This window comes from Idiotropiscis lumnitzeri, chromosome 15 (assembly GCF_059441095.1).
Source record: "Idiotropiscis lumnitzeri isolate Australia: NSW breed Sydney's pygmy pipehorse chromosome 15, RoL_Ilum_1.0, whole genome shotgun sequence".
Taxonomy (NCBI): Eukaryota; Metazoa; Chordata; class Actinopteri; order Syngnathiformes; family Syngnathidae; genus Idiotropiscis; species Idiotropiscis lumnitzeri.
The window spans coordinates 7,144,502-7,169,255 of record NC_142405.1 but is presented as its reverse complement, the minus strand read 5'-3'; the positions used below and the strand labels follow the sequence as shown (position 1 = coordinate 7,169,255).

The following is a 24,754-nucleotide window of genomic DNA, read 5'->3' as shown; positions in this document are numbered from 1 at the left end:
AAAAGTAGTATCGACTATTTTCAGGGTTAACAAACCAGAATGACTGTATTGACAAAGGAATAACGACACACAACTCTTCCGACGGTCTGGAAGAAATGAAAACTTTAATCCAAAGCAACAAAAAAAAAAATAAAATCAGAGAGACATTATACACGCAAGACATTTGAGAGGAATGTTTTTCAACAGGTAGTTGATTGATTTTGATTTTGGACTAAAAATTCAACTAATACCAATATTTACTGCATCCAGCTCATCAAGTGGCTGATTGACTGCAACTCACACAAACACACATTCACAGTATAATTTGATTGCGTTTTCTCTGACGTGTCCAGTCACATGGGATGCTGGGCGGACATAATGGGAGGGGCATCCCGACTGACAAAGTTGTGAGGAGAAGTGAAAAATTGAAACACATGAGCTAATCCATCCTCTATTGGTCTTATCTGTATGATCGAGTTCTGCTTTTATGATCTCATATTGCGCATATCGGGTGCGCTCTTGATTTTGTGCTCACTCCTCTTCACTCACTCGGAGTCAACAGACACACCAGGAAAGATTATTTGCTCTCTTTGCTGGTTAAAAAAAAAAAAAAGCCACAGGTAGGAAAATCATATTTGATCACTTGTTGAAAAAAATTAGAGTGCCTGTCGCTGTTATTTTGAGATGTTGTATTTGTGTAAAATGTAAAATGTTTTGGGGCGGTGATTTCACATTGAATCAGCTACTAAAGAGTGATAATTTATTATTTTTATTTGCTATTCAATTGCATCCATATTTGTGAGTTGAAAAGATATGAAGCGCTCTCAGTGCCGTGTTGCGCAAAACAGGGTGAGGCACCCACAAGAGTGCTTTGAGTGGCTTCTGCTCCTCTTAATGATTTCGTGTGGATTCATGATGCAACTGAGGATGGCTGGCAGGGACTGACTGGGAATACACAGTGAGCAACGGCTTGGACCGCTATAGGATCTGGACGAATGCCAGGCAACATGATCGCAGCTTTTAAGCATAAGCCTCGCAACTCTCCCTCTAATCAAATTATTGATAAGCCGAAGTAAAGTGCTCTGGCTCCGAGAGTCCTGGACCATGGACTCAGAATATTGCATTTATCAAGTCATAATAAGACATCTTGCGTGATATGCTTTCTAACTTTGTGATAGGGTACCATAAAAACTGAAAATGTTGACATAATAAAAGGCTTCACTGGGGAACATTACTGTGAATAACAATGAAGTGTTCTGAAAAAAATGTTTCCAAATCCTTTCCATGTAATTTTGAGTTCTGTACACAGGAGACCAGAGTTCCTCTTTTGATGCCGGTTAGGTAAGTTCTCAGGGTGCCTATGAGAGTTGTTAATATTTGATTTTGATGTCATTCAAGGAAGACTTATGAAAGGTCAAAGTGGCGTTTACAGGAAAATGGTTGGCTGAGTTTGAAAAAAAAATATACAGTTGTGAAATATGATGTGATTCATTTCCTGGGAAAAAAAATTAATTAGAGTGAAAGTCAGATCAAATAATGGCAGCTAGTACAACACTCAGCTACGTGTGTGCGCCATCAATCACCCCATAATTGCATCCCTGTGTGTGTTTTGGGGGAATTGGCATTTCTCTCTACATCAGGGGTGGGAAAACTTTTTAATTGGCGGGCCACAATGAATTCTAAAATTTGACAGAGGGGGATGAATGGAGTGTTTTGGTAACATCACCTCATTGGAGAAAAAAAAAATACATTTAATTTGAAATGAAAGTGAACAAAAGCATTCCAACAATATATATGTCTTTGAAAAACATTAAGGTTTATTCATTTAATTTTTTTCAAGTTCGGCAGGCCGGATTAAAACGGGTATCGGGCCGCATGTGGCCCCCGGGCCGTAGTTTGCCCACGCCTGCTCTATATTGTTGTTACAACAACTACAGGACAGAACTTCAAATATTGACTATACATCTATTAGCTGAAACCACTCCCGCAATGCTGAATTCAGACCGACAAACAAACATTCAAGTCTCCAATGAACTGTATGCTTTTGTTGCCTGGGAGGTAACCTGATCACTTATAAAACAAACACATAATTCATTCGTACTGAAAAGGTGATTCTTCCAAGTGCTCTCTCGTTTATCAGATGGTTTTCTCTGCAGATTGCTAAGTAAATGTTGATGTTTCCTTTCCATTAAAGACATCTCAAGATGGAAAAAGGACATCTAGGACCGGAATCTGCTCCACCCTACCCTGGCCCTCCAATGACCTATGGGGGTGGCGCACCCCCACCTGGGTTCTACCCGTCACCTAATGCAGCACCCCCACCTGTTGGATACCAAGGAGGTCTGTGGATGCTGCCCGTTTAAAATGACAGATTGTTATGACTGTGAATTGGAGAATCTTTATCTGAAGGTTCTGAATTCCTCTTTCCTTTCGTATTGAGCAGAATACTGCTTCGTAGATCAACGGGAAGGTATAAGCTTAACTTCCTTTGGTGGGAAAAAAATACACGATGGCAGGCAACTGTGACACCTATGTCATATGAACCGAATCTAATAACATGATGAGGGAAAACGTTTATTAAAATACGTATTTCATTATCACTTGAGAAGCTGATTATTCAATGTTTTTGTGTTTAAAGGTGTGTTTTGTTCATGGACTATTGCTATAATCTTATTCTGACAAACCAATTAGATGTTGGGAAATTGCTGACGTTAGCGGTCTAGCTATCTACTTCTGTGAGGTAAAGATAAAATTTGATTGTTTCAAAAAAATGTGCCATTGAGAATATGATTAACACTCCATTTGCCATCGCTACTGATTCTAAAGACTTTTAGCAAATGACATGGCAACACACAGAGGCTAAAATCTGATTGGACAAAAAATAAATAAATAAAAGAGAAATGTTATGAAACAAAGCAAATATGATGTTGGCGATATATTTGTAGAATTGTGTTTGTTGGTCATTGTTTATGATGCAATACAGTAGGACTGCAAAAACAGTTGAGGTGTGTAATGTACTGCAAATTAATGGATATTCTGAATTGTTTGCTTGTGTTTTCATCTTCCATGTGCTGTTCTCACTGCTGTCCCAGGTTTATCTACCCCAGGTGAGCTCATGCACGGAATCCAAAGCTCTACAGGTCCATGTAAAATCCCATACATGTGTTTTGTTTTCTCCATTTCTCACTCTGATCTCAGCAGTACATATTTAAATAGCCTAGCAGTACATATGTGCAATGTAAATAACTGCATCTGCACTGTACGAGGAAGTCAGCATGCTTCCAAACTGATCTGCGGAAATAGTCAATTTGCAGCCCGTGTTTTTTGGACAACGAAGCTTTGTTTGTCGTCCTCATGGCGTGCAATCACATTTTGGGATGCGTTTTTTGCCACGGGAATTAAAATTCCCGTCATGGCGTATTGTTGGGCACGCCACGTTCGATAAGTATCAGTTATGTGTGAAGTGACCACATTATGCTCAAAATAGGCTAAATGGGTCGGAATATGATTGCGTGGCATGTTAATGCTGAATAGTATACTTGAATGAAAATTACTAAACAGTGGACTGATATCACGTGATCGTATCATTTGGCACCCTCTGCTGGCCAAGTTATGCCATTGCCGTGAAGGATAACATGGCCGCGTACACTACCCCATGGGAATTTAAAGAATGTCCTTAAAAATGGAAACAAGAAGGAAAAATATTATTTTTTTTGAAAGATAAATCTAAAAAGATACAAATATATATTTTTTAAATATATACTGAATGTTTATATGGTAAAGACACTTTTCCTCTTTCCAAAAACAAGACTATGAATGCGGGGTGTCTCAAAAGTCGCTATTCACTTCCTTTTTTCGATTTCATTTCAGGTTTCATTCGAAAGATGTGACGCCATTAGTATTTGACAGCGTAGGCTTTCCATTTTTTGTTAACCTAGCTGCAGTCCCAATTACACACGCTTTTTGTTCTAAAAATAATAAGCGTTTATTCCTGTATTGATATGCCTTTTAGTATAAAACCCCCGAACCTTATTCATGCAAGGATGTCAGATTTATGAGAAATGCCACGTCATCATATTAGATCTTTTTTGTCCCAAAATGCTAAGGCAGGTATTAATGATCAGCATTTTTTTATTGGCCACTTAAATGAATTAATTGTGATGACTTTGTCTTACATGGAACTGTGACAAAGAAAGAAAAAAAAGAAGTCATTGTGTTGTAATTTTTCCACCTACAGTGACTCACTTGGTGGTAACACCTTCCCTGCAAGACAACCCCGGACAAGCCATATGCCCCCACTGTCAGCAGACAGTGGTCACCCAGACAGAGCACAAGGCAGGCCTGATGGCGTGGGCCATCTGCGGAGGCCTCACCATTTTTGGGTAAAAAGAGAAAACTCACAAGATACCCTAAGTTTTCCATGCTTAACTCTACTTTTTTTTGTTTTCTCTATCAGGTGTTTTCTCTGCTGCTGTATACCGTTCTGTTTGGACTCCTGCAAGGATGTGGAGCATCACTGTCCATCCTGCCACAAAGTCATCTACGTTCACAAGCGGTTATAAAATGCTCCAGATTGGGAACGTGATACTGATCACGACATCTCAAGCAGTGAAAGTGTTTGACAAAGTAAACACTGCAAATGCAATGGTCTGTTTATTTGAGATGTGTGGATGTGGCATGACAGATGACATGAATAAATTATCAGTCAGTGGAAACATATGTTAGTCAATAAAAAAGCACGAGAAAAAAAACGTTTAGTTGTGTTAAATGAAGTTGCCAAATTGCAAACTATCCATAAATTACAAAAATATCACGGACATTTTCGTGACGTCATGGCGTGATCTCGTCAACAACTCAGCTGTTGTAATGGTGCATTCAAAGACATCTGTAAATAGTAGAAACAACGCGAATTTAAAGTGCACGACGTAAAAACGAAATAGCAATGCATTTATTTGGGGTACAATAATCCCTCTTTGTTTGGATACAGCGGTCATAATAGGCAGACTTAAAATATCCCATTGTCAAAATATGCTAAAAAATGTAATTATTAATCACACACATTTCTATCAAATACCACTTAAACCTCAATGTGGATCGATATATCATTTGGCAGACAGACGATGCGATTTATCCCGAGTGGCGAGTGGAAGTATAACGTTGGCGTTTCGTTTGTGGAATATCGAAGCTTGTGGAGTGGCTCCTGAAGGCACCATTGAAGAATAGGGAGGAAAAAAAGAGGAAGACATCCACGTCGCCTCCTGAATCGTAACGGGTCCGGTCCGGTCGAATAATGTTCTCGGTGCGTCCACTTCATCCAAGAAGCTCGTAAATGTGGTCATAGTGGCTGGGAAACTGGAATCCTGCAATAAAAAACACTCCTATTTGGATAATACGGAGAGGACTACAAACAAATAATGGAGCTGGAAGACGGAGTTGTGTACCAGGACGACCCGGGGACATCAGCGATGATGTCTGAGCGGGTATCGGGCCTGGCGAACTCCATTTACCGCGAGTTCGAGAGGCTCATCGGGAAATACGACGAGGATGTGGTGAAGGAGCTCATGCCGCTAGTGGTGGCCGTCCTGGAAAACCTCGACTCGGTATTCGCGGAGAACCAGGAGCACGAAGTGGAACTGGAGCTACTTAAGGAGGACAACGAGCAGCTCATCACTCAATATGAGCGCGAGAAAGCGCTCAGGAAACACGCGGAGGAGGTGAGACATTTTGTGCTGATTTATTATGCTAGCCTCCGTTAGCATAGCTTGGAATTAAAGCGCACTTGACTGGACAGCATCCGGCTTTCTTGCAGATGTAAACAAAATAATGTCATGCTAATGTTGACGATGCTAACGTGCTCGCTATTAAAGTGTGTGTTTCGTGGCTTCCCATGTTTAGTCCTACAATGCATGCAAATAAACTGCATGTCATCCAAATGCACCTGTTTGCCGCTCACTACTCAGGTCAAGTCAGTGAACGCACCACGTCAGAGTGCTGTGAAACCTGCACAGGTGTGACTCAGCAGTTTAGGCCATCACTGAGGTGCTGGACTCAATCAGTGTTATTTGAATGATTGTTTCTGATTTGAATCGGTAGTTCTTCCCTACGCTTACAACAACTTTTTACACCAAGCAACCACCTCTACGATAACGACCGCCATAATGACCAACATTTAAACACAGTGGTGTGGTAGGCCCAAGTGTTATTGCAAATGACAACTTTATGCATAATGTCTACAATACTAAAACAAAATTTGTGCTTTTGTTGTTAGTGCGAGCAGTGCACGTCAACGGCCGTGCTTTGAACTTCGGAAAGCCGATTAAATATCCATCCATCCGTTATCTGAACCGCTTCTCCTCACGAGGGTTGTGTGGCTGCTGGAGCCGATCCCCGCTGTCTTTTTGGGCAGTAGGCTGGGTACACCCTGAACTAGTTGCTAGCCAATCGCAGGGCACATCAAGACAAACAACCATCTGTGCTCACACTCACACCTTGGGGCAATTTAGAGTGTTCAATCAACCTACCTTGCATGTTTTTGGAATGTGGGAGGGAACCGAAGTACCTGGAGAAAATCCACGCTGGCATGGGGATAACATGCAAATCCCACGCTGGAAGGTCGAACCCGGAATCGAACCCTGCACTGTGAGGCCATTGTGCCACTGCCAAAAATAGATTAAAAAATGAATAAATAAAAAATAGACAAATCAAAACTGTAATTTCAGGCAAAGCTACAAAATATCCCCTTATTAATTACCGGTAGAATAATTAGGATTTAGAAAGCCCTTGTTATTTGCTATATACCAGCATCAGATTATTTCATATGGTAATATAATTTGAGAGGTCAGTAAGACCGCTACGTAAATCAATTGTTTATGTTTTAGTTAATGGCTCCGGTGTGAGAATATGCTGCTCTTGGCTCACTTAACCCCCCCTAACCGCTCCTCACCCCGTGTGACTAGTAATAAAACGAGACTCATAGCTTCTGTCCAATGCTAACTCCCTGACCCAGCGCATTTGGACTTGAGCAACAATGACACTGGAGCAGTGTGACAGCCACACATTGTCGCCGTTGCTTAAAAGTCAAGCGTGAACCGTCAATTCGAAAATACATCTGCATGTGTGACACACGGCATTGTCAAAGCGGACTGTGGGGGTACACTGAGGGGATTTACTTCCAGGTCATGTGATTCTTTTAAGGGAAACAACGGAAAGGGAACATCCCCCTCATCACATTTAATTGCATTTCCCCTTTTTTTTTTTTTTTTTTCTGTCTAGAATTTTTAATGTGATGGACTGACCCGTAATGTGCATGCGTGGTCACATTTTAGCTGCTAAGGATGACACTTCATGCTTTGCATTAACTTATTTAAATCTTTCACTTCCTGTTCTGTAACTCTGTATGGAATTGGTTCGTCAATTCAAGTCCATCTGCTGTCACTTTGGAGGCACAGATGGCAGAGAGCATCAACATTAGTCTAGAAGAAATAGACAAATAAATCTCACTTTCTCACAGGCTTCATTTTTTTTCTATGCACGCCATTGGATTATTATTGCACTTTGTCCCAAGCTCGCTGATTAGTTGTGTTCTTTTACTAGCGGTCTTTAATGTTTAATCTGCTTTAGAAAAAAACATTTTGGGGATTAAATTAAGAAAAAAAATCTTGCCACATGCAAAATATTAGATATTAATGATTTTATTTCTACATGGTAGGTCTCCAGCACACTCGTCATAGAGTTCGGTGTAACTAAAAAAAAAAAGAAATTCCCAATGAGTAGTCCAGTTCAAGTGGAACTGGTGACCCGAAGTTGCTTGCGTTTTGTTCTTTTGTGTCGAAAATGAGTCACCTGACGAGTCTAATCCCGCTGCTTGTCTGTGTCTGCGAGTAGAAGTTCATCGAGTTTGAGGACATGCACGAGCAGGAGAAGAAGGACCTGCAGAACCATGTGGACAGAATGGAATCCCACTCGCGGCAACTTGAGCTCAAGATCAAGAACCACGCTGACCAGAGTAAGCACCAGACAAATGATGTTTAAAAAAATAAAAATACAAGTGACCATTATTAAAAAAAAAAAAAAAAATCTCCACGCCTCAGTTGTGCATACTGACACACCCCAACACACTCTTAGACACACACACGCTTTCTTGCTCATTTTTGGGAGGCAGTGTAATTGGATTATAGGATTTATGTTATTCCCATCCTAATGCGGCGCTGCATCACCGCTCTCCTTGTCGGAGGATTACGGCATATTTTATAGTACTGGAAGTGTCCTCATATCGTTGATTCACACCACTAGTAAAGCCAAAGCCTTCTTTACTGGCAAATTTGGGCTAAGTGAGGTTCTTCTAAACCAATAGACAGTAACTCACTGTTAAATTTGCTCTTAGAAATAAAATAAAAACGGCAACTTTGCTTCTGTGAGTAAAAGAAAGTAAATCATTCATTTATTATACCGCACGTTTTATTTGTTGAGTCATATCTGTCACACGAATCTCATTATTCTTCATCCCTTTTGACAATCAGAGCTCGAGGTGAAGCAAGCGCCACTCATAAATATTTCACCGTGTATTTGCATACACACAAAAAGGAGTTCTTTCTGACACTCTCTTTTTTACGTTGCTCTTCAATCAATGTCGGGTCTCCTTGAATTTGATGAGTCATGATACGGTCGCTGCACAAAATTAACTCAGTTGTATCCTGCTTGATGCCGTTGCTGCTGAAAAATATGCAGGATTTCCTTTCGCAGCCCATCTTTGCAAGGCTTATTGGATTAAGTCGTTTTTGTCAGGTTATGAAGTGGCTCTACATGGGGAAAATCCCTGGATTTTTAGAATATTAAATATTAAATTTTGAATAGCCACAGATAAATATAGATGCAGTAATTCCCCCTCCTCACCCGCCACAATGATAAGTGAAAGTGAAGCTTCACATCGTTACAAAAAAAAACATTTGAAGGCAAAACACAATAATTAAAGAGAAGTCAACACAAATAAATTATTTGCCATAATATGTTCTATGTACCTTTGTTGGTCTAAACATGACAGTCTGGTTAATATCACATTTGTGGAATTCGAGTTAAGTAGAAAAATCCACCCGCTTTCATGTATCTCTGAGGGCGGCCATTTTGTCACTTCTATTGACTGGGCTCACCTGCTCTTTTTAAGCTGAGCCATCATTGGTCCTTATCTCAGCCCTCAGCAACTGTGATGTCATTTTCAGTCGCCAGAAATGACAAAATGGCCGCCCACTGACATGGCTAAAAACGGGCGGATTTTACTGCTTAACTCATATTCCACAGAAGCAATATTAGTCAGAAGGCCATGTTTCGATTAGAAAATATTCTTGTAAAGAAAATTTTGGGTTGTCTTCCCCTCGCATCCGTGTCACAGAGCTGCCATAGCATCTGTAAAACTGAAGTGTTTTTTTTTTTTGTTTTTTTTTTTAGGAAAAATGGTGTCTGTTTGTGGTGGTTGAGGTACTTATTTTTTTTCAAGTGGATGACACAACCGCAGATTGATTGGAGTTAAATTGTGTTGGATTTTCAGAGCGAGGGTGTGTGTCGAATTTTAATAATAAGGCCGGAACATAAAATGTGTAAAAAAAAAAATAAAGAAATTGAAGCGCTGTCTCTACTTTCCAGACGTGTATTATGCATGCTCCAAGTAGACTAACAAGGCTTGTGTCCTTTGTTTAGTTGGCAGGTTAGAAGAGCGAGAGGTGGACCTCAAGAAGGAATACAACTCCCTCCATCAGAGGCACACAGAAGTAAGTGGGAAAGGAAAGACGTTGGGATGAACAGAAGGTTTGGTGAAATATCTTTCCTGGCATTCCTGACTTGGGTTCTGCGTGCTTTGCTCTGATCGTTACAGATGATCCATAATTATATGGAGCATGTAGAGCGCATCAAAATGCAGCAAGGTAGTGAGACGTCTGAACCAAGCAGCGTCGGCCGAGTCCGGTAACTCATTTTTCTGTTCACTTCCAGTCTAATTGTGTTTGTGTGAATCATTCCGCCACTTGGCATGATAAGGAAATCCTCTCTCGCCTCTATAGGAGAGAGCGTCCCCTTTCTTTGGGCATCTTCCCAACATCCGGCACTGGGTCTCTGCTCGTTCCGGACTCGCAAACCCGTGCAGAGACGCCAAGCGCAGAGGGATGGCGGTTCAGCGACACAACACACACTCGCTCCAACACGAGCCTCCAGGTGGGTGCCGTGGATGACGCACACACATTTGCTAAGAACAAAACATATTTAAGTCATGACACGGCTCTCCCTTTGGCTTTGGGTCACTAAAAAAAAAAAATAATAGAGAACCCTTGATCAGGCGTGCATGTGGGCTCCTGACAAAGACCTCTCTATTTTCAAACATCCTCTTTTAAAGCGGCCATGAATATGCAAAGCAGTTTCGTGAGGGAACAAATAACAGTGATGTGCTAATGTCAGTTTCAGTCGGTGAGATGCGCTAAATCACGGGTGTCAAACTCAAGGCCCCGGGGCCACATCCGGCCCGACACATCATTTTATGCGGCCTGCGAAGACAAATCATGCACAACTTCATGTTTGTTGCTAAAATGCCTAAATTACAAATTGTCATCAATTTTAGAACCGTTCAAATATTGCTACCAATCACACTTTTAAAATGAATTGAATGGTAGTTAAACAAACAACATTAAAACCACCAAGCCAAACCTAAACTATGATGTGGCCCGCCGAGAAAAATTAGTTTGACACCCCTGCTCTATATGAACTGTTAGGACCTCGGATAGTGGCGAGGTTATTTCATTACTCTTCTGCGATTTCATTACAAGCGGGACAGTGCAGTGCATGATGGGAGTTATGCCACAGTGTGGCTGGGCAGCCAGCCACGGTTGGAGCGGAATTCTTGCCACAGTATAATTGTCCCTTATGTAATCAGCGCTGCAGTATGCTCCTTGTTACGCGCTGGCCTTTTGACCCCCCGTGAGCTTTGATATGTAGACAGGTTCTGATACTTGAACAAGCATTATGAAAGCCACATTACGTTGAGCTCTAATGAACGCAAGCAATACGAGTTTCATAATTATTCATTTAAAGCCTTTTTAATTGCGTTTGCTACATATGTGGATTTGTTTAAATGTTTTTTTTTTTTTTGACAAGAAACTTACACCATTAAAAAACATCTCTTATGACACAATATGAGGAATAATTTTTGCCGTTAAGGCCTTTAGTGGATAAGCACAATCTTTGTTGTATAATTCCCAAAAAGGAACATGCGTCCAACAGTTGAAAAGGAAACAACAGTTCCCATCGAGGCGACCAAGCAAAACCATTTTGCATTAACAGCATTTCCAATCGTTTCCATGGGCAGCGTTGATTTGAGTTACGAGTGTGGTTTCAGAACAAATGAAACTCATACGTCAAGGCACCGTCTTCCTATTCCGCCTTGCACGTGCAGAATAAAAATAAACAAACTTGTCCGTTCACTTCACAGACATGCACACTTGCTTTGGCGTGTTTGCATTTCTGCTGAACGCACACTTGAGCTTCAATCTTACTCTCCCCCCCAAGCAGCAGGACTTTGCCAACCCCCCAAGGGAAAGGGGGGGTAAGAGTGCGCAAGACTCTACTTGGGGGTGTTCACTGGCTGACGACTGCAAGGTAGTTGCCTGAGTGTCGGGTGGTGGATAGCGTAGACACGCCTCGCATCAGCTGCGGGCGCCACCTCGCGTGTGTATGTGTGTGTGTGTGTGTTGGCTATGTAGTGGCTCACTGTGCTTTTAGGCATCATCGTTTCACAGATCACCTCCTCCCGATGGTGCTCCATGCAAACACCTTGTTGTGTGTGGGAAGGGAAATTTGTTGAGTTGGAAATGTCCAAATGATTCATCTATCAAAGTCAACAACAATGCGTTTGCATCTGGGCGCTATTTATTTTTTAATTTCGATTAGCGATGCCTGTTTGTTTCTTGTGTGTATTATTAGCTTTGGTTAACTCACTTAGGACATCACGCACTTGAAAATAAAACAGTTTATTTATTGAATGCTGTGTAAGAGTAGTAACGACTACTAGATACATGTTGTCTTGGATCTCGTGTGTCTCATTTGTGATTTGTGCTAATTTGATTGTAGCTTTCATGGTGGTTGTGTTTTGTCATCTGTATTCAGTAGCATAAAGTTGATTGTCATCTGTGAAGCTGCGTACAAACTTGCTCTTTTTTTATTTCCCCCCTGTGGTAAATGTTTCCTTCCACAGATGTCATTTAGACTTAATTGCTACGCCACCAAATAACGAAATAATATTCAGTTTTGTGTCCTGTGTTGCATGTTTGACTATTTACAACGTGTCTTTTTTTTTTTTTTTTGTGAGTTAATAGTTTCTGTCTGTTCCGTTTTATTTTGGGCACTGGTACATCTGAGATGCTTGCGTGTCATCTCCACCACACGCTTTCGTAGACATATTCCGAATTTGTCTGTAATAAAATTCCGGCTATTACAGGATGAGATGTCGGACTTCACTGGCTCCAAGTCTGCCACTCCGATGTCCACTACGGCCTCGGATGTTGGCCGAGAAGATGGGAACAGTAAGAGCACAGAGGTACAAGCCGCACCAGGGACCAGATCTGTATCAGTTGGTAAAAGAGCCTTTCATTTGTCTCAAAATATTTTTTTCATGCGCTGGCCGTTAGTTATTAATGTCGATTTATTGCGTCTCATTTAGGTTTGCCTGATAACGAGGACAGTTCGGACGTGCAGGACATTATTGAGTCCACACCTGAGCTGGACATGGATCTGACTGGCTACAAGGGATGCAGGTAGCGCAAACAACAATGAATTGAGATTCTACTGAAGCTGCAAAAAAATTCCCCTCCTGTTTTGACCCTTTATCCCAGCACTCCGACCAAAGGCATTGAGAATATGGCGTTCGACCGCAACACAGACTCTCTTTTTGAAGAGCTGTCGTCTGCGGGCACGGGGCTCATCGGAGATGTGGATGAAGGGGCCGACTTGCTGGGTGAGTTCCAACTTCATTCTGATTGCTAGGAAGAGTTCACTTTATTGATTATGTCAATTTGTCAGACGATGCTTAGTTGAATTGCTGGGAGATTTTGCCAAATTAATTCTTTGAAATATTTATTTATTTATTTTTTTTAAGAATTTGTGCATCTACTATAATTTTTGTTGTTGTCTCTTCCTCCTCCAGCCATTTTTGTTCCTAATGAAATAATTTTTTTTTTGTTTTTTGCTTTTTTAAAAATATATATTTTAATGCGAGGGGACTGTTGAACATTTTGGAATTGAATTTAATTGAATATAAACTGCGTTTGTGTATTATCCAATATTCAGGCGTGTACATGACAAATTCATCAAATTTTTGCAGTCACGAGTCCATAATAATTTATTTATTAATGCCATTGTGGTTGTAGTATCTATCTTAAAAATAGCCAGAAAACTCCTCCAGTCTCAAAACATACTTGTATCTATTTAATTTGCATTATTGTGAATATTCTTCTCAGATCAGATTTACTTATTTCCACGCTATAAGAAGCGCTGTAATAAATTTCACACTACCGCTAATAGTACAATTCCAGTATTGTAATTACACTATTAGCGGTAGTTTACAATTCACAGCAACAGCTGCTCGGATTTGCTCCCGCAGTTAGCAGCACACTTAACCATCTGCCTTGTGTTAACGTCACCTCTCTTTTTCCTCCATGTCTCATCTCCCCGCTTTTGTCCATAAACCCAGTGGAGTACTCCGGTGTGTATGACCTCGAAAACCTTTTTCCCTAGCCGACCATTCCTTTTGTTATGTCCCTCCAACGTCACCTTCTGCATATGCACCTCAGCGGCAGCTCACAGTGTCATCCTCATTATTATTTCAAACAGCAGCTTGCTTAGGTTGAGCGCCTGTTAGCTGTCGAATTTTGATTGACTTATTCAAGCCAATCTGACGTTTAGTTGGCTGCATGGAGGCGTTTGTTGATGAATCATGTAAAGATGGTCTAACTATTCCTTTTACAGCTTTGAAATCTTTTCACTTCATTTATGTTCCCTCCCCCTCGATTGCTGTTCTGATGCAAATGTAAACTCGGCTTATTAAGACCCAGCGATATCTATTTATATTTGCTTGTGAAGTCAGGAGCTAAACATCATCATTTCAATCATTCCAGTGTCTCAAACTATATCTGCATTTCTTTTTTTTTTCTCTCTCTCTCTCCTTATTCTTTCCACCTGGCTGGGATTGCATGGTTTTCTCAGACCTTAGTTTGATTGGTAAGACCTCACCCGCTCTTTCCATCCGTTGCCTGCCAGTCATGTGATGCGTGCTTGGATGTGCAAGCTTGTGTGTTTGCTGCTTGTAGTTTTGAAGAAGCTTAGAGTGACAAAATGATTTTGACTATTCTTATATTTTAGTTCTGTCCTTGTGTTTTCTTTGAATATGTAGTGCTAAAGTAGTACCTCATCTTGCAGTGAAATTGTTTAAAATAATATTGATTTATTTTTTGACAGGTATGGGCCGCGAAGTAGAAAATCTCATTCAAGAAAACTCGCAACTTCTTGAGAGAAAGTAAGTTCTTTTTAAAATGTTATATCCTGAGCCCAGTTGTTGAATTAGTAATTGAGTCCTGTGCCGCGCTGATTTATCGACTAAAACTCTCCGCTGCAGGAATGCCCTAAACGTTGTGAATAAAGACTTGATATTAAAAGTGGATGAGTTGGCGTGTGAGAAGGAGATGCTTCAGGGCGAGCTGGAGGCCGTGCAGCAGGCCAAGACAAAGATGGAGGACAAAAACCGAGAGTTGGAGGAGGAACTCAAAAAGTAAGTCCTTGCCGGCAGAATGTATGAAATCCAAAGCGGTTACATTTGCTTTTCGAAACGTAACCCTTCTCGAAATCTTAATGTTGCTTTACAGAGTGCGACTTGAGATGGAGGAGGTGCTCCAGAGAACAAAAGAAGAAGAAGATGTGAGTCTCCGTGGATACTTTTAGTTAAAATTGGACTCAACTCCTTAACGGTTCTCTAATTTTTGTTTGTCAATGCTGCCACAGAGCGACGTACCCACAGCCCAGAGAAAACGCTTCACCAGGGTGGAAATGGCCCGTGTGTTGATGGAAAGGAATCAGTACAAAGAGAGACTCATGGAGCTGCAGGAAGCTGTGCGGTGGACGGAGATGATTCGGTAAGGACAAAAGTCAGATGACTCCAGTACATTAAAGAACAATTTGAGATGGTTCTGGTCCGTTTACATGCTCTTACTAAAAAAAACCCCAAAAACAATCTCGTCTTCAGGGCCTCCAGGGAAAATCCAGCCCTTGCCGAGAAGAAGAAATCCAGCATCTGGCAGTTGTGAGTCCTTTTCCAATTTACTTTACTTTCATTAAATCTCAATTCCATTTGTTAGACCTTTTTTTCTGTGCAATTAAATTTTTCTCTCATCTTCTTCGGGATTTGCTTTTGAATTGGCAGCCTTAGGTAAAAAGTGGTTCAGTAAATAATCTCCCAGTCCAACCGTTGCCTACCTCTTGGAACACAACTGCCCCCCTGTTACTGATGTATCATCATCCATAAAATTGTCTCATTATGCAACTGCATCAGTTTTTCCACGAGAAACTGCTCACACTGCTTTCCTTATACCCTGGTTTCTCCTTTCTCCTGCCTGCTATTTTCCATCTTGGTGTTTTCCTTCTCTGTTTGCTCAAAGGAGAGAACTTTAAACATGTAAGGTATGGGTAATGATTTGAGATACAATATTAGACGATATCAACAGCTGCTAGTGTTCTTCTGTCACAAATTGATATTTGTGTATTTATTAGACATGAGAAAACATCAAATTAAAATTCATCAACTGCTCATAGAAGAGGTCTAGGCCATTATAAAAGGCAATTTTTGAGCCAACATTTAGTTGGACAACTTAGTTTTAAAAGCCCCCAGGCTCCGCTGCATGTCTTATAATTCAATGAAAACCAACATTCTCTTTAGTGAGTTTACAATGGCAAATAGTTTTTTATTTGTTGTGAGTGGTAGTACACTGACATTTGTTCAAATCTCAGCAAAATCGGTTGCCTGTTGCCTCCTGTAGTGTGTGACTTGAGGTGAAAAAGCAAACAGGCAGCTTACTGATTGGCTGCAACCCACTGCACTGTGGGCAGGCCAATCTGCTTCTGCATGCAGGGTCACCAGCACAGCAAAGAGAGATAGAGGTGTGCTGCAACGAGCCAAAATAAACCATCTTATAATTTATCAGCCTTGAAAGTAAAAAAAAAAAAAACAAGGCAGATGTCGATAATCTGCAAAATGTCAAATATCGGCCCGATAACGAGTCCATTTCATGTCATGCCTGCTCAGACTGTCCCGTTTATCAAGGAGAGTGCTGCAAAATGTGGCGGTTGTGTTTGCATGCAGATAAAATAGGAATAATGGAAGATACTTTATAATGGACTGTGTATTCTGGTCCATCTTTTTTAAAAATAGGCCACTAAAATAATCACTAATGCAGTTGTTCTCAGAAGCAACATAATCCAAGTTGACACTTGGTGGTGTTGATCTGAAGTTGTCTCTTCCCCCCCCCCCAGCATGCTTGGCTGTAGTACAGTGACAATGATTTCCGGTGCTTGTTTGGTTGTTGGGTGACACCCTGTTGCTTTTTTTCCCCTGCACTCTTCACACTCGGTGGCTCCGTTTCCCTCTTGGACTTGTGACTTGGCTGCCTTCAGCTTCAGCAGACTTTTTAGCTCCTCCTCCAGCACCCCCGCCATCAAGAAGATTGAGCCCCAGTCCAACGTCAAATACAACGCTCCGGGCAGCATGGTGAAACGAAGCAGCACTTTCTCCCAGTTCCCCACAGAGAAGTCCAAAACGTTCGACTTTCTCAATGAAGAGTAAGTAAAGCACTTGGTCATTTTCATTTCAGTATGTTTCATGTCCAAAGAAAAATACAAAGTCGCTTAATTATTTTTCGCAAAACTGTCATATATTTCATGTCAAGCTGGTAGAAGCCTCGCGGAAAGATTTTCAACTTTCATGAAATCTTAGAAGCATCTGATCCCTTTCCCAATAATATAGAAAAGACCAGTGCAGTTCCCCTTCGCGCAAAGAGCAGAAGCGAGCCCAATACAGGCAGGTGAAAGCTCACATGCAGAAGGAGGACGGTCGGGTCACTGCACACGGCTGGAGCCTGCCGAGCAAGTTCAAGGTAAGACGTCAACAAGGATGGAAAGGAAGTCGCAGGATGGCGTTGAACTGCAGATCAGAGTTGAAAGTTATGATTTGCATGATTGCGTCAGGAAGGTGGGTGGAATTTGTTCGTCAACCCTTTTTTTTTTTTTTTTGTGATAGGTGGCAAATGGTGGACAAACAGAGAACAAAATTAACCTGCCTGTGCCCGTCTATTTGAGACCTTTGGAACAGAAAGATTCTTCTTTGAAGGTAATTTGACGGAAGACTCAAATGCGTAAGACTGTGATGATTTACGAGCGTATTTCTTCGTCGCTTTCCCAGTTGTGGTGTGCGGCTGGCGTCAACCTCGCCGGGGGGAGGACGTCACACCCGTCTGAGCTCGCAAAGCAGATGAAGGGATCTCAGAGTAGCCTGGACTGTTTGGAGCAAGAAAACAAGGTCAGAGTGAGGATTTAAAGATTAGCTTGTTTCCCTCCTGGTAGGTCCAATAAATCCCTAAAACAAGTTTTTGTCTACCTTGTCAGGATCAAGAGAAAGTTGAGGAGCTGATCCTTCAGGATGAATTGTCTAGTCGAGTGTGGGTGTGCACCAGCACCCACTCCTCCACCAAGGTCTTAGTGGTGGATGCTGCTCAACCGTCTGACCTTGTTGACAGCTTCTACGCCTGCAACACCCACGTCGTTTGCATTGCCAGTGTGCCAGGTAAATCTGTGTTTCTCAATTTCTATTGGTGTTTTTATTGCGGACAGAACAAGTAATTGGGAGCTGATATAGAAAAAGCAATACTTGTTCAGTATTGGAAATCCCATCAGTCTAATTAAGCACTTCTGCATTTGTATTTTTTTTATGAATCTCTCAGCGCTGAATGTTGTTAAAATTCTTTTTGCAGGTGTGTCAGAGTCCGATTATCCAGCAGGTGAGGAAGTACCTCAAGACGCGGATGCAAATCAGGGCGATGTGGTCTCCCTGGCCGGCAGCGTGGCCAGCGTGGGCTCAACGGGCAGCGACGGCACCCTGGCCGCTGAGGGGACCACCGCCATCCCCCAGACAGCAAGTACAGGCGGCTTCGAGCAGCCAGCGGAGCACAGCGCCATCCCTGGCTCAGGTACTTGGCAATTGGTTTCCGGGTCATACGTGCATAGCGGAGTTGGCGTGACATTTTTCTAAATGCACAAATAATAAATTCCACAATGCCCGCAGCCGAGCTGTCCAGGCAGACAAGCCCAGTGGAGATTGCCACTGCCGAAGAGGCGACGGAAGCAACAGAGGCAAACGCTGGCGGAAGCGAAGAGGGAGAGGAGGACCAGGAACATGAGCAAAATCAGCCCGGAATCTACACGGAGCATGTTTTCACTGACCCGCTGGGGGTGGGGCCCAATGAGTCCTCTCCTGCCAATGTACAAAGGTGACTGATACACTGCATTCTGCCACTGTAGTTTCAAAATGGTTATAGAACAATCCTTTCATTTTTACAAATAATCCACCTAAACATGCACAGAAAGGAACCTACGCTCAGGTTTTTTTTAATAATGTGTCTGCTTTTTGTGATCCAACAGCTCTGTGACGACCTTGTCAGATGACTCCGACCCCTCAGCTCTGGAAGTCAAAAGGATGAGCAGTGCCCTCCCCACCATGTGGCTTGGAGCTCAGAATGGATGGTGAGTGTTAACGTCACGTCCAGTAGAGGGCGCTAAATGATAGCTGTCTATAAAGAATCCCAAGTTGTTGTACCGCAAGAATTAGAATTTTCGCGTCTTTCTCAAGTCTGTATGTTCACTCATCTGTGGCGCGATGGAGGAAGTGTCTTCATGCCATCAAGCTTAAGGACTCCATCCTCAGCATAGTGTGAGTACACAGTTGCTCTGATAGAGAGACTCTCTAGGTTTAACAATGAAAGGTTTTTGTTGTCATAAAAGAAATGAAAAGTTGAAAATCTTCTTCATGCAGGCATGTTAAAGGCAGAGTCCTGGTCGCACTGGCGGATGGAACATTAGCAATTTTCCACAGAGGCATTGGTGAGTCTGATTTTACGTGAATTGACTGTTGATTGCGGAACCATTTGATCATGGTCATTTTTTTATAAGACCATATCAAGTAAATTTTTTTTTTTTTTTTGCTATTTCTATGTCCTACGCAGACGGTCAGTGGGACCTTACCAACTACCACCTGTTGGATCTGGGACGACCCCACCACTCAATCCGCTGCATGACCGTAGTCCACGATAAGGTGTGGTGCGGCTACAGGAACAAGATCTATGTCATCCAGCCCAAAGCCATGAGGATAGAGGTAATGTGACACTGCATGTTAATTGTCCAAAAGAAAAAAAAAAAGCACGTCACATAAATAACCGCAAGATTTGCATCCGCATCGTCTGAGTAGAAGTCGTTTGACGCGCATCCACGCAAGGAGAGTCAAGTTCGACAGCTGGCCTGGGTTGGAGATGGCATCTGGGTGTCCATCCGACTGGATTCCACACTTCGATTGTTTCATGCCCTCACCTTCCAGCACCTCCAGGATGTAGACATCGAGCCCTATGTCAGCAAAATGCTCGGTATACTTGCCTTTCATCTTCCCCGGTTATGGCCCAAATTCCCCCCCCAACCCTGTTGGAAGCAATACACAGAAAATAAATCGCCAATTTGCTTTGCAGGCACGGGTAAACTGGGTTTCTCATTTGTGAGAATCACAGCCTTGGTGGTGTCCTGCAGCCGACTGTGGGTGGGGACTGGAAATGGCATTATTATTTCCATCCCGCTGTCTGAAGGTAACAAATTGCAGTCTCGTTTGCTTAGCATGGTACTAAAAACTCTTGAAATTTTCATGCTACCTCTGTACATTGTGGAGATGAAACGTCACATATTGCAGAATGTTGTGCCCATGCTCCCGCATGTGATGCTCTCATTTGCTCCGTCTCATTTATTTGGCTTCTTTAAAACAAAGTGAGCGACACGCTAAGCATACATCCTGTGTCGGGGCTGCTCTAAATGCAACAATTGTTGCTCCAGAGGCTCCTTGAATACGAGATGACTGGGTTACCATGGATACTGGGTTTGCAGACACACTGCGCGTTCAACCGTCCAATTCAGAATCTGTTGGATGTTTGTCTCAAAACAAAACAACACGCGCAAGGCTGCGCTGTGAAAAGGAAAGAAACGATGTTTGTTCAGGTGTCTTGAGCGTTTGTGCTTCGACATTTTCTCTGTCAACCACTTTTGGCATTTTTCTTTTGCTTTTTTTTCTATGTACACTAGATCTATAATAAGTAGTTTGACAAGTTTTATCTTGCAGCAAACAAGGCATCAGCGACGGTGCCAAATTGGCCTGGCAGTGCCGTACGCGTTTACAGTGACGACGGCGGCGAGGGCGCGCTGCCATCTAGCTTCGTGCCGTACTGCTCCATGGCGCACGCCCAGCTCTGTTTCCATGGACATCGAGATGCTGTCAAATTCTTTGTCACCGTGCCAGGTAAGCGCCAAGTGCCGAGAAGGCTGAAAAAACTAAATTCCGGTACTTGATGCGCACGCACACCCGTTACAAAAGCTGCATCAGAAATGTTGCCTTTGCAAACAAAATTCGAGACTCAACACCCGCAAAATACCGAGACCATTCTGAAGAATTTTTTTTAATAGTTTGTCCCCTTTCCACATGATTTAAACACATTTAAACATCTTAAAACAAATATATTGAAGCACACATTTTTTAAACTATTTCTTAGCAGCTAAAACTGACACATAAAAACAGAAGAGACTCAAACACTGTGCATTTAATCACCAAAATGTTCAATTTAACTTAAAATTTGGTTCATTGCAAAATTATTGATACTGTCTGTCTGATTGGAACTTGAATGACGATACATTGTCCTACTAAAGTCTGCAGTGAGCCTCACCCTCATTTCCTGACCTTTTATTATTCATATTTTCTTCTTGGCAGGTCAGGCAATGCCGCCTCCCGGGAGTGCTGATTCGGGCTCTGATGACCCTCCGTCTGAATCTTCGGATCCAGCCGCGTCGGAGCCCAAAACGTACCTGGTGATGAGTGGAGGAGAAGGCTACATTGACTTCAGAATGGGTAAGTACAATGATGACTCGGATTCAAAGGTACTCAAAAAATGATTCAAATGACACATATTCAAGTCAGCAGGATTTTTATAGGTTTTTTCTTTTTTTTTTTTTACTTGCTTTCCTGTAAGTCGAGCTCAAGGAATGGTTATGATCACACAGATCATTAAGTTACTCTCAGTGCAATAAATGCGGACTGAAGCATTAATCCACCTGAAACTAAACTTGATAAGACATCTCGGCATTGGCCTGGATAAGACTTTTAAAGCCTGATTTACTAAAACAAGCTCAGCCTCGATTGCTCACACCAGCATATATGCAAGCTGATCTTCGAATTGGCTGCGTCCAACATCACGTCTGTAATTTATGCAAACAAATGAATTCAGCAATGTGATTCATCCGACCTGAGAGGAATTGTGGCGGCTGATTTTGCATCTTGAACTGGCGCGTCTGAAAGGGAACGTGCAAACTGTGCCGGGACCATGACCGCATTAATGCGGCCAGGGAGAATGGATCTTTTCCGCTCTTCTAAACACTTTTGCATTGGCAGAAGCAGAAATTATCACTACATATTGTACATTCTGCAATGTCATTTTCGGGCTTTCGAATGGTTACAGGGCTAAATTGTCAAAAGAAGGAGTCGTGCCATATCACGTTGGACAAAACTCCTTTCGACTCTGCATTTCCTTGCATCTGGGTCGATGTGAGAAATATTACACAAAGTTTATTTTTAAACAACACATGTTCTGTGTTGCCTATAAAAGTCGGTCGTGCCTTAGTGATACTTGGAAAAAGATGGGCCCGGTCGCAGGGTGACAAACCCCTGCTTGAAAGAGTCGCGCCCCCCTCCCTCAAGCCCGCTGCATGTGCGTGGATGCCCACGTCTGTCTCACTGGCCGTCTGACACCTCAGGTGACGAGAGCGGAGACCTGGACGGCACGTCCGAACCGACGTCAGGCCAACCGTCGGCGCCGACCAAGGCTGAGCGGAGTCACCTCATCGTCTGGCAGGTGGCCACCTCTCTTGATTGAGCGAACGCCACCCGCGACATCCACCGTCCTCCGCCCGCATGCGCCACAAACGTTTTTTTTTTTTTTAAATTGGATAGGACTTTTGAATCATTCACTACTTTGTAAAAACAAACCAACAAAATTATTTTTTATCAGAATTTTTTGTACAGTTTATCCCTAAGGTCAGTAGGGATGTTGCGAAGTGAAACAATACGTCCAAGAGCTCCCTTCGTTGGAGAGAAAGGTGCGCACATTTTCATCAGGTCAACCGTGGACATCATTTCACGCCGGAAGATGCCCGAGGCGTTTCTGCAGACATAGGAAGTAAGGGAGAAGGAACTTTTAGATTTCACCTGACCTATTATTTAGTATTCCACATGTTAAGACTTTGGACATTTGTATATCACAAGTCTCCGCATGAGAGCTCAGGTGTGTGTGTTTGTGCGCATGTGAGAGTGTCTCTCTGCTTAAATCAGTTTACAATTCTCTGTCACACAGTCAACTGACCGTGTGTTTAGCTCAGGGGTTCTCAAACTGTGCTACGTGAGCCATCACTTGGGTTCCACAAAATATTTTTAATGAATTATGTTGTCGTCTTTTTTTTTTTTTTAATATTTACTTGAATACAGGCACCAGCACGGCATGAAAACAACCATACTAACTAAACTCATTATAGTTCCAGACATTAGCTCTGGCGCATTAAAAAAACAACAACTCATATGACCATGTCATTTACCATTTGGCTAGCAGATAAAGAATAAATATTCCTATTGCATTTAGGGGTAGAAATGGTAGTTTAAAAAAAAAAAAAGGTTTGTGAACCCCTGAGCTCTACCCTTTAACAGTAACAGTGCACGTGGTAGCCCACTGGAAAGATGTAATCGACATTTAGGTACCACTTTTATCGGTAGATTATTGGTGAAAATTGGTCAATATGTATCATCTGTTTGTGTATCAACCAATTCGGAATATAATCTCCTGAGATATAAATATAATTGAGTCACAGTTAAATCAGAAGTTTGAAGAAAAGCCACAAAATGTTAAATCTGACCTTAAACTTTTTTTTTTTTCTCACTTGGAGCTGTCGAGTAAGGCCATTGATTTCCAGTTTTATTTTGTATTTTTATTATTATATTTTTTCATCTAGGATTTAAATGCGGGCTTTTTGGGTAGTCAACTTTTATTGACGAGCCAGTGTACATTTCCATTTGGGGCGAGAGGGAAAGTGCCACAATCTTGGTGCTTCCCGTTCCTGTTTAATGGGCACTTTATTGTGATAGAATAGATTATTTGCTCAGACAAATAAACAGAACTGCTCTGCGTGCCAATAAAGAGTAACAAAGTGTCATCCCAAAAAACAAATGATGACTGGAGAAAGAACATGGAAAGGAATGAAGTCATCTGTTTAGTCTTGAGTATCTTAAAAGGTTTGTGCGCATGTTTTGTATCATATCAACTTGAAGAGGACATTTTGGCCAAATGTAATATTTGAAAGTGGCACCTTCTAGTGGAAATGCACTCGTCACTAAAAGAGACTATTGTGCTGCATCGTTCCCGCCGTAAGGGAATTATTGTCATGTTTGCTTTGGGCATTGTTTTGTATCCATCGCTGAAAAATTTGAAATATGTAATGATGACTGTAAAATGCTTGCAGGCAATGTTTTAATGTTTGAAAAGGCCAGGCCAAGTCTGGTCTTCCCTCCTTCGCCGGCATTCAAAATGATGACATTGTCTTGTGTTTTTAGCATTCCAATATTTATTTGCTTTGTAACAGAGCCTACCTTGGTTCCGAATGTAACTTTTATCAAACCAGACTATTGTGAATAATGACGTGCGAAGAGTTTACATGATTGTTAATTTTTAAGCAGTTCTTTTTTCCTCCAAAGCCACAAGATCACATTTTGCCAACAGTAACAAAGGTTTTTGACATCAATATACTAAGCTATGCATGTTTTTTAAGACAACACTGCAATGTTATTGGCTCTTTAGTGCCACCATTTTGGGTAGGGTGGATGTGTGTGAGGAGATGTGCATGTGAGTTTGGATGCAAAACACATTTGTTCGTGTGTGTGTGTGTGTGTGCGGGGGTGTGGGTGTGTGTGTGTGTGGCTTTGTGTAGTGTTTGTGTGTATTCCCATTTTGGAAAAAAAAAAATCTCTGGATGCCATAACAGTTTTCTTCCTGGTCAGTGTTTGCTAAGTGAACATCATAGCCTTATTTTTAACAATCTATTAAACTCAAGTTCACCAAGAACCTGCTGTTGTCGCTTCTCATTGTGGATTACCATCCATCACCTAATTTGAGACTGAGAGGTAGACAGACATGAACACAACATAACTAAATGGATAGATTTATGCTATATATATATATATATATATATATATATATATATACATATATAGATATGTATGTATTTTTTTTACTCCTTACGTTTCAAAACCAATACTGACCTATCTATCAATACATTGTTGGCATTAACATTGTACTTAAGTAGCATGTGAGTACTTTTGTCACCTCTGCTAGGATGTCATTTAATCTTGAAATGAATATTG

General features: G+C 41.8%; 2 protein-coding genes across 6 annotated transcripts; both read left to right on the top strand.

The window, feature by feature from the left end:
- The first annotated feature begins 409 nt into the window (after nucleotides 1-409).
- On the top strand, nucleotides 410-4,624 carry LOC148322580 (cell death-inducing p53-target protein 1-like). Its single transcript, XM_088317087.1, has 4 exons — nucleotides 410-599; nucleotides 2,174-2,323; nucleotides 4,185-4,361; nucleotides 4,436-4,624. Exons 1-4 carry the CDS (start codon nucleotides 448-450, stop codon nucleotides 4,539-4,541), a joined length of 585 nt encoding a protein of 194 aa, XP_088173213.1. The 5' UTR covers nucleotides 410-447; the 3' UTR covers nucleotides 4,542-4,624.
- A 482-nt stretch (nucleotides 4,625-5,106) lies between these two features.
- spag9a (sperm associated antigen 9a) lies at nucleotides 5,107-24,071 on the top strand. Of its 5 annotated transcripts, none has more exons than XM_088317078.1 (31): nucleotides 5,107-5,693; nucleotides 7,864-7,984; nucleotides 9,670-9,740; nucleotides 9,845-9,933; nucleotides 10,029-10,179; nucleotides 11,527-11,613; nucleotides 12,452-12,587; nucleotides 12,674-12,767; nucleotides 12,846-12,967; nucleotides 14,215-14,229; nucleotides 14,467-14,524; nucleotides 14,624-14,776; nucleotides 14,871-14,922; nucleotides 15,007-15,137; nucleotides 15,248-15,304; nucleotides 16,672-16,836; nucleotides 17,021-17,150; nucleotides 17,294-17,383; nucleotides 17,456-17,572; nucleotides 17,659-17,836; nucleotides 18,024-18,239; nucleotides 18,335-18,539; nucleotides 18,691-18,792; nucleotides 18,899-18,979; nucleotides 19,082-19,149; nucleotides 19,272-19,420; nucleotides 19,514-19,685; nucleotides 19,785-19,898; nucleotides 20,423-20,599; nucleotides 21,065-21,202; nucleotides 22,105-24,071. In XM_088317078.1, the coding sequence occupies exons 1-31, from the start codon at nucleotides 5,394-5,396 to the stop codon at nucleotides 22,221-22,223; spliced, it is 3,858 nt and encodes a 1,285-aa protein (XP_088173204.1). In that variant the 5' UTR covers nucleotides 5,107-5,393; the 3' UTR covers nucleotides 22,224-24,071. The 5 variants fall into 5 exon arrangements, with proteins under 5 accessions (XP_088173204.1, XP_088173205.1, XP_088173206.1 ...); XM_088317079.1 differs by lacking the exon at nucleotides 14,215-14,229 and adding an exon at nucleotides 13,703-13,714; XM_088317080.1 differs by lacking the exon at nucleotides 14,215-14,229.
- The last annotated feature ends 683 nt before the right edge of the window (nucleotides 24,072-24,754 follow it).

Excerpts from the sequence above, each read along its gene's own strand:
- LOC148322580 (XM_088317087.1), top strand. The coding sequence starts at position 448 with ATGATCGAGTTCTGCTTTTATGATCTCATATTGCGCATATCGGGTGCG. Across the intron at positions 600-2,173 it reads AAAAAAAAAAAAAGCCACAG|ACATCTCAAGATGGAAAAAG; the intron begins GTAGGAAAATCA and ends TTTCCATTAAAG. Across the intron at positions 4,362-4,435 it reads GGAGGCCTCACCATTTTTGG|GTGTTTTCTCTGCTGCTGTA; the intron begins GTAAAAAGAGAA and ends TTTCTCTATCAG.
- spag9a (XM_088317078.1), top strand. The coding sequence starts at position 5,394 with ATGGAGCTGGAAGACGGAGTTGTGTACCAGGACGACCCGGGGACATCA. Across the intron at positions 5,694-7,863 it reads TCAGGAAACACGCGGAGGAG|AAGTTCATCGAGTTTGAGGA; the intron begins GTGAGACATTTT and ends GTCTGCGAGTAG. Across the intron at positions 16,837-17,020 it reads TTCGACTTTCTCAATGAAGA|AAAAGACCAGTGCAGTTCCC; the intron begins GTAAGTAAAGCA and ends CCAATAATATAG.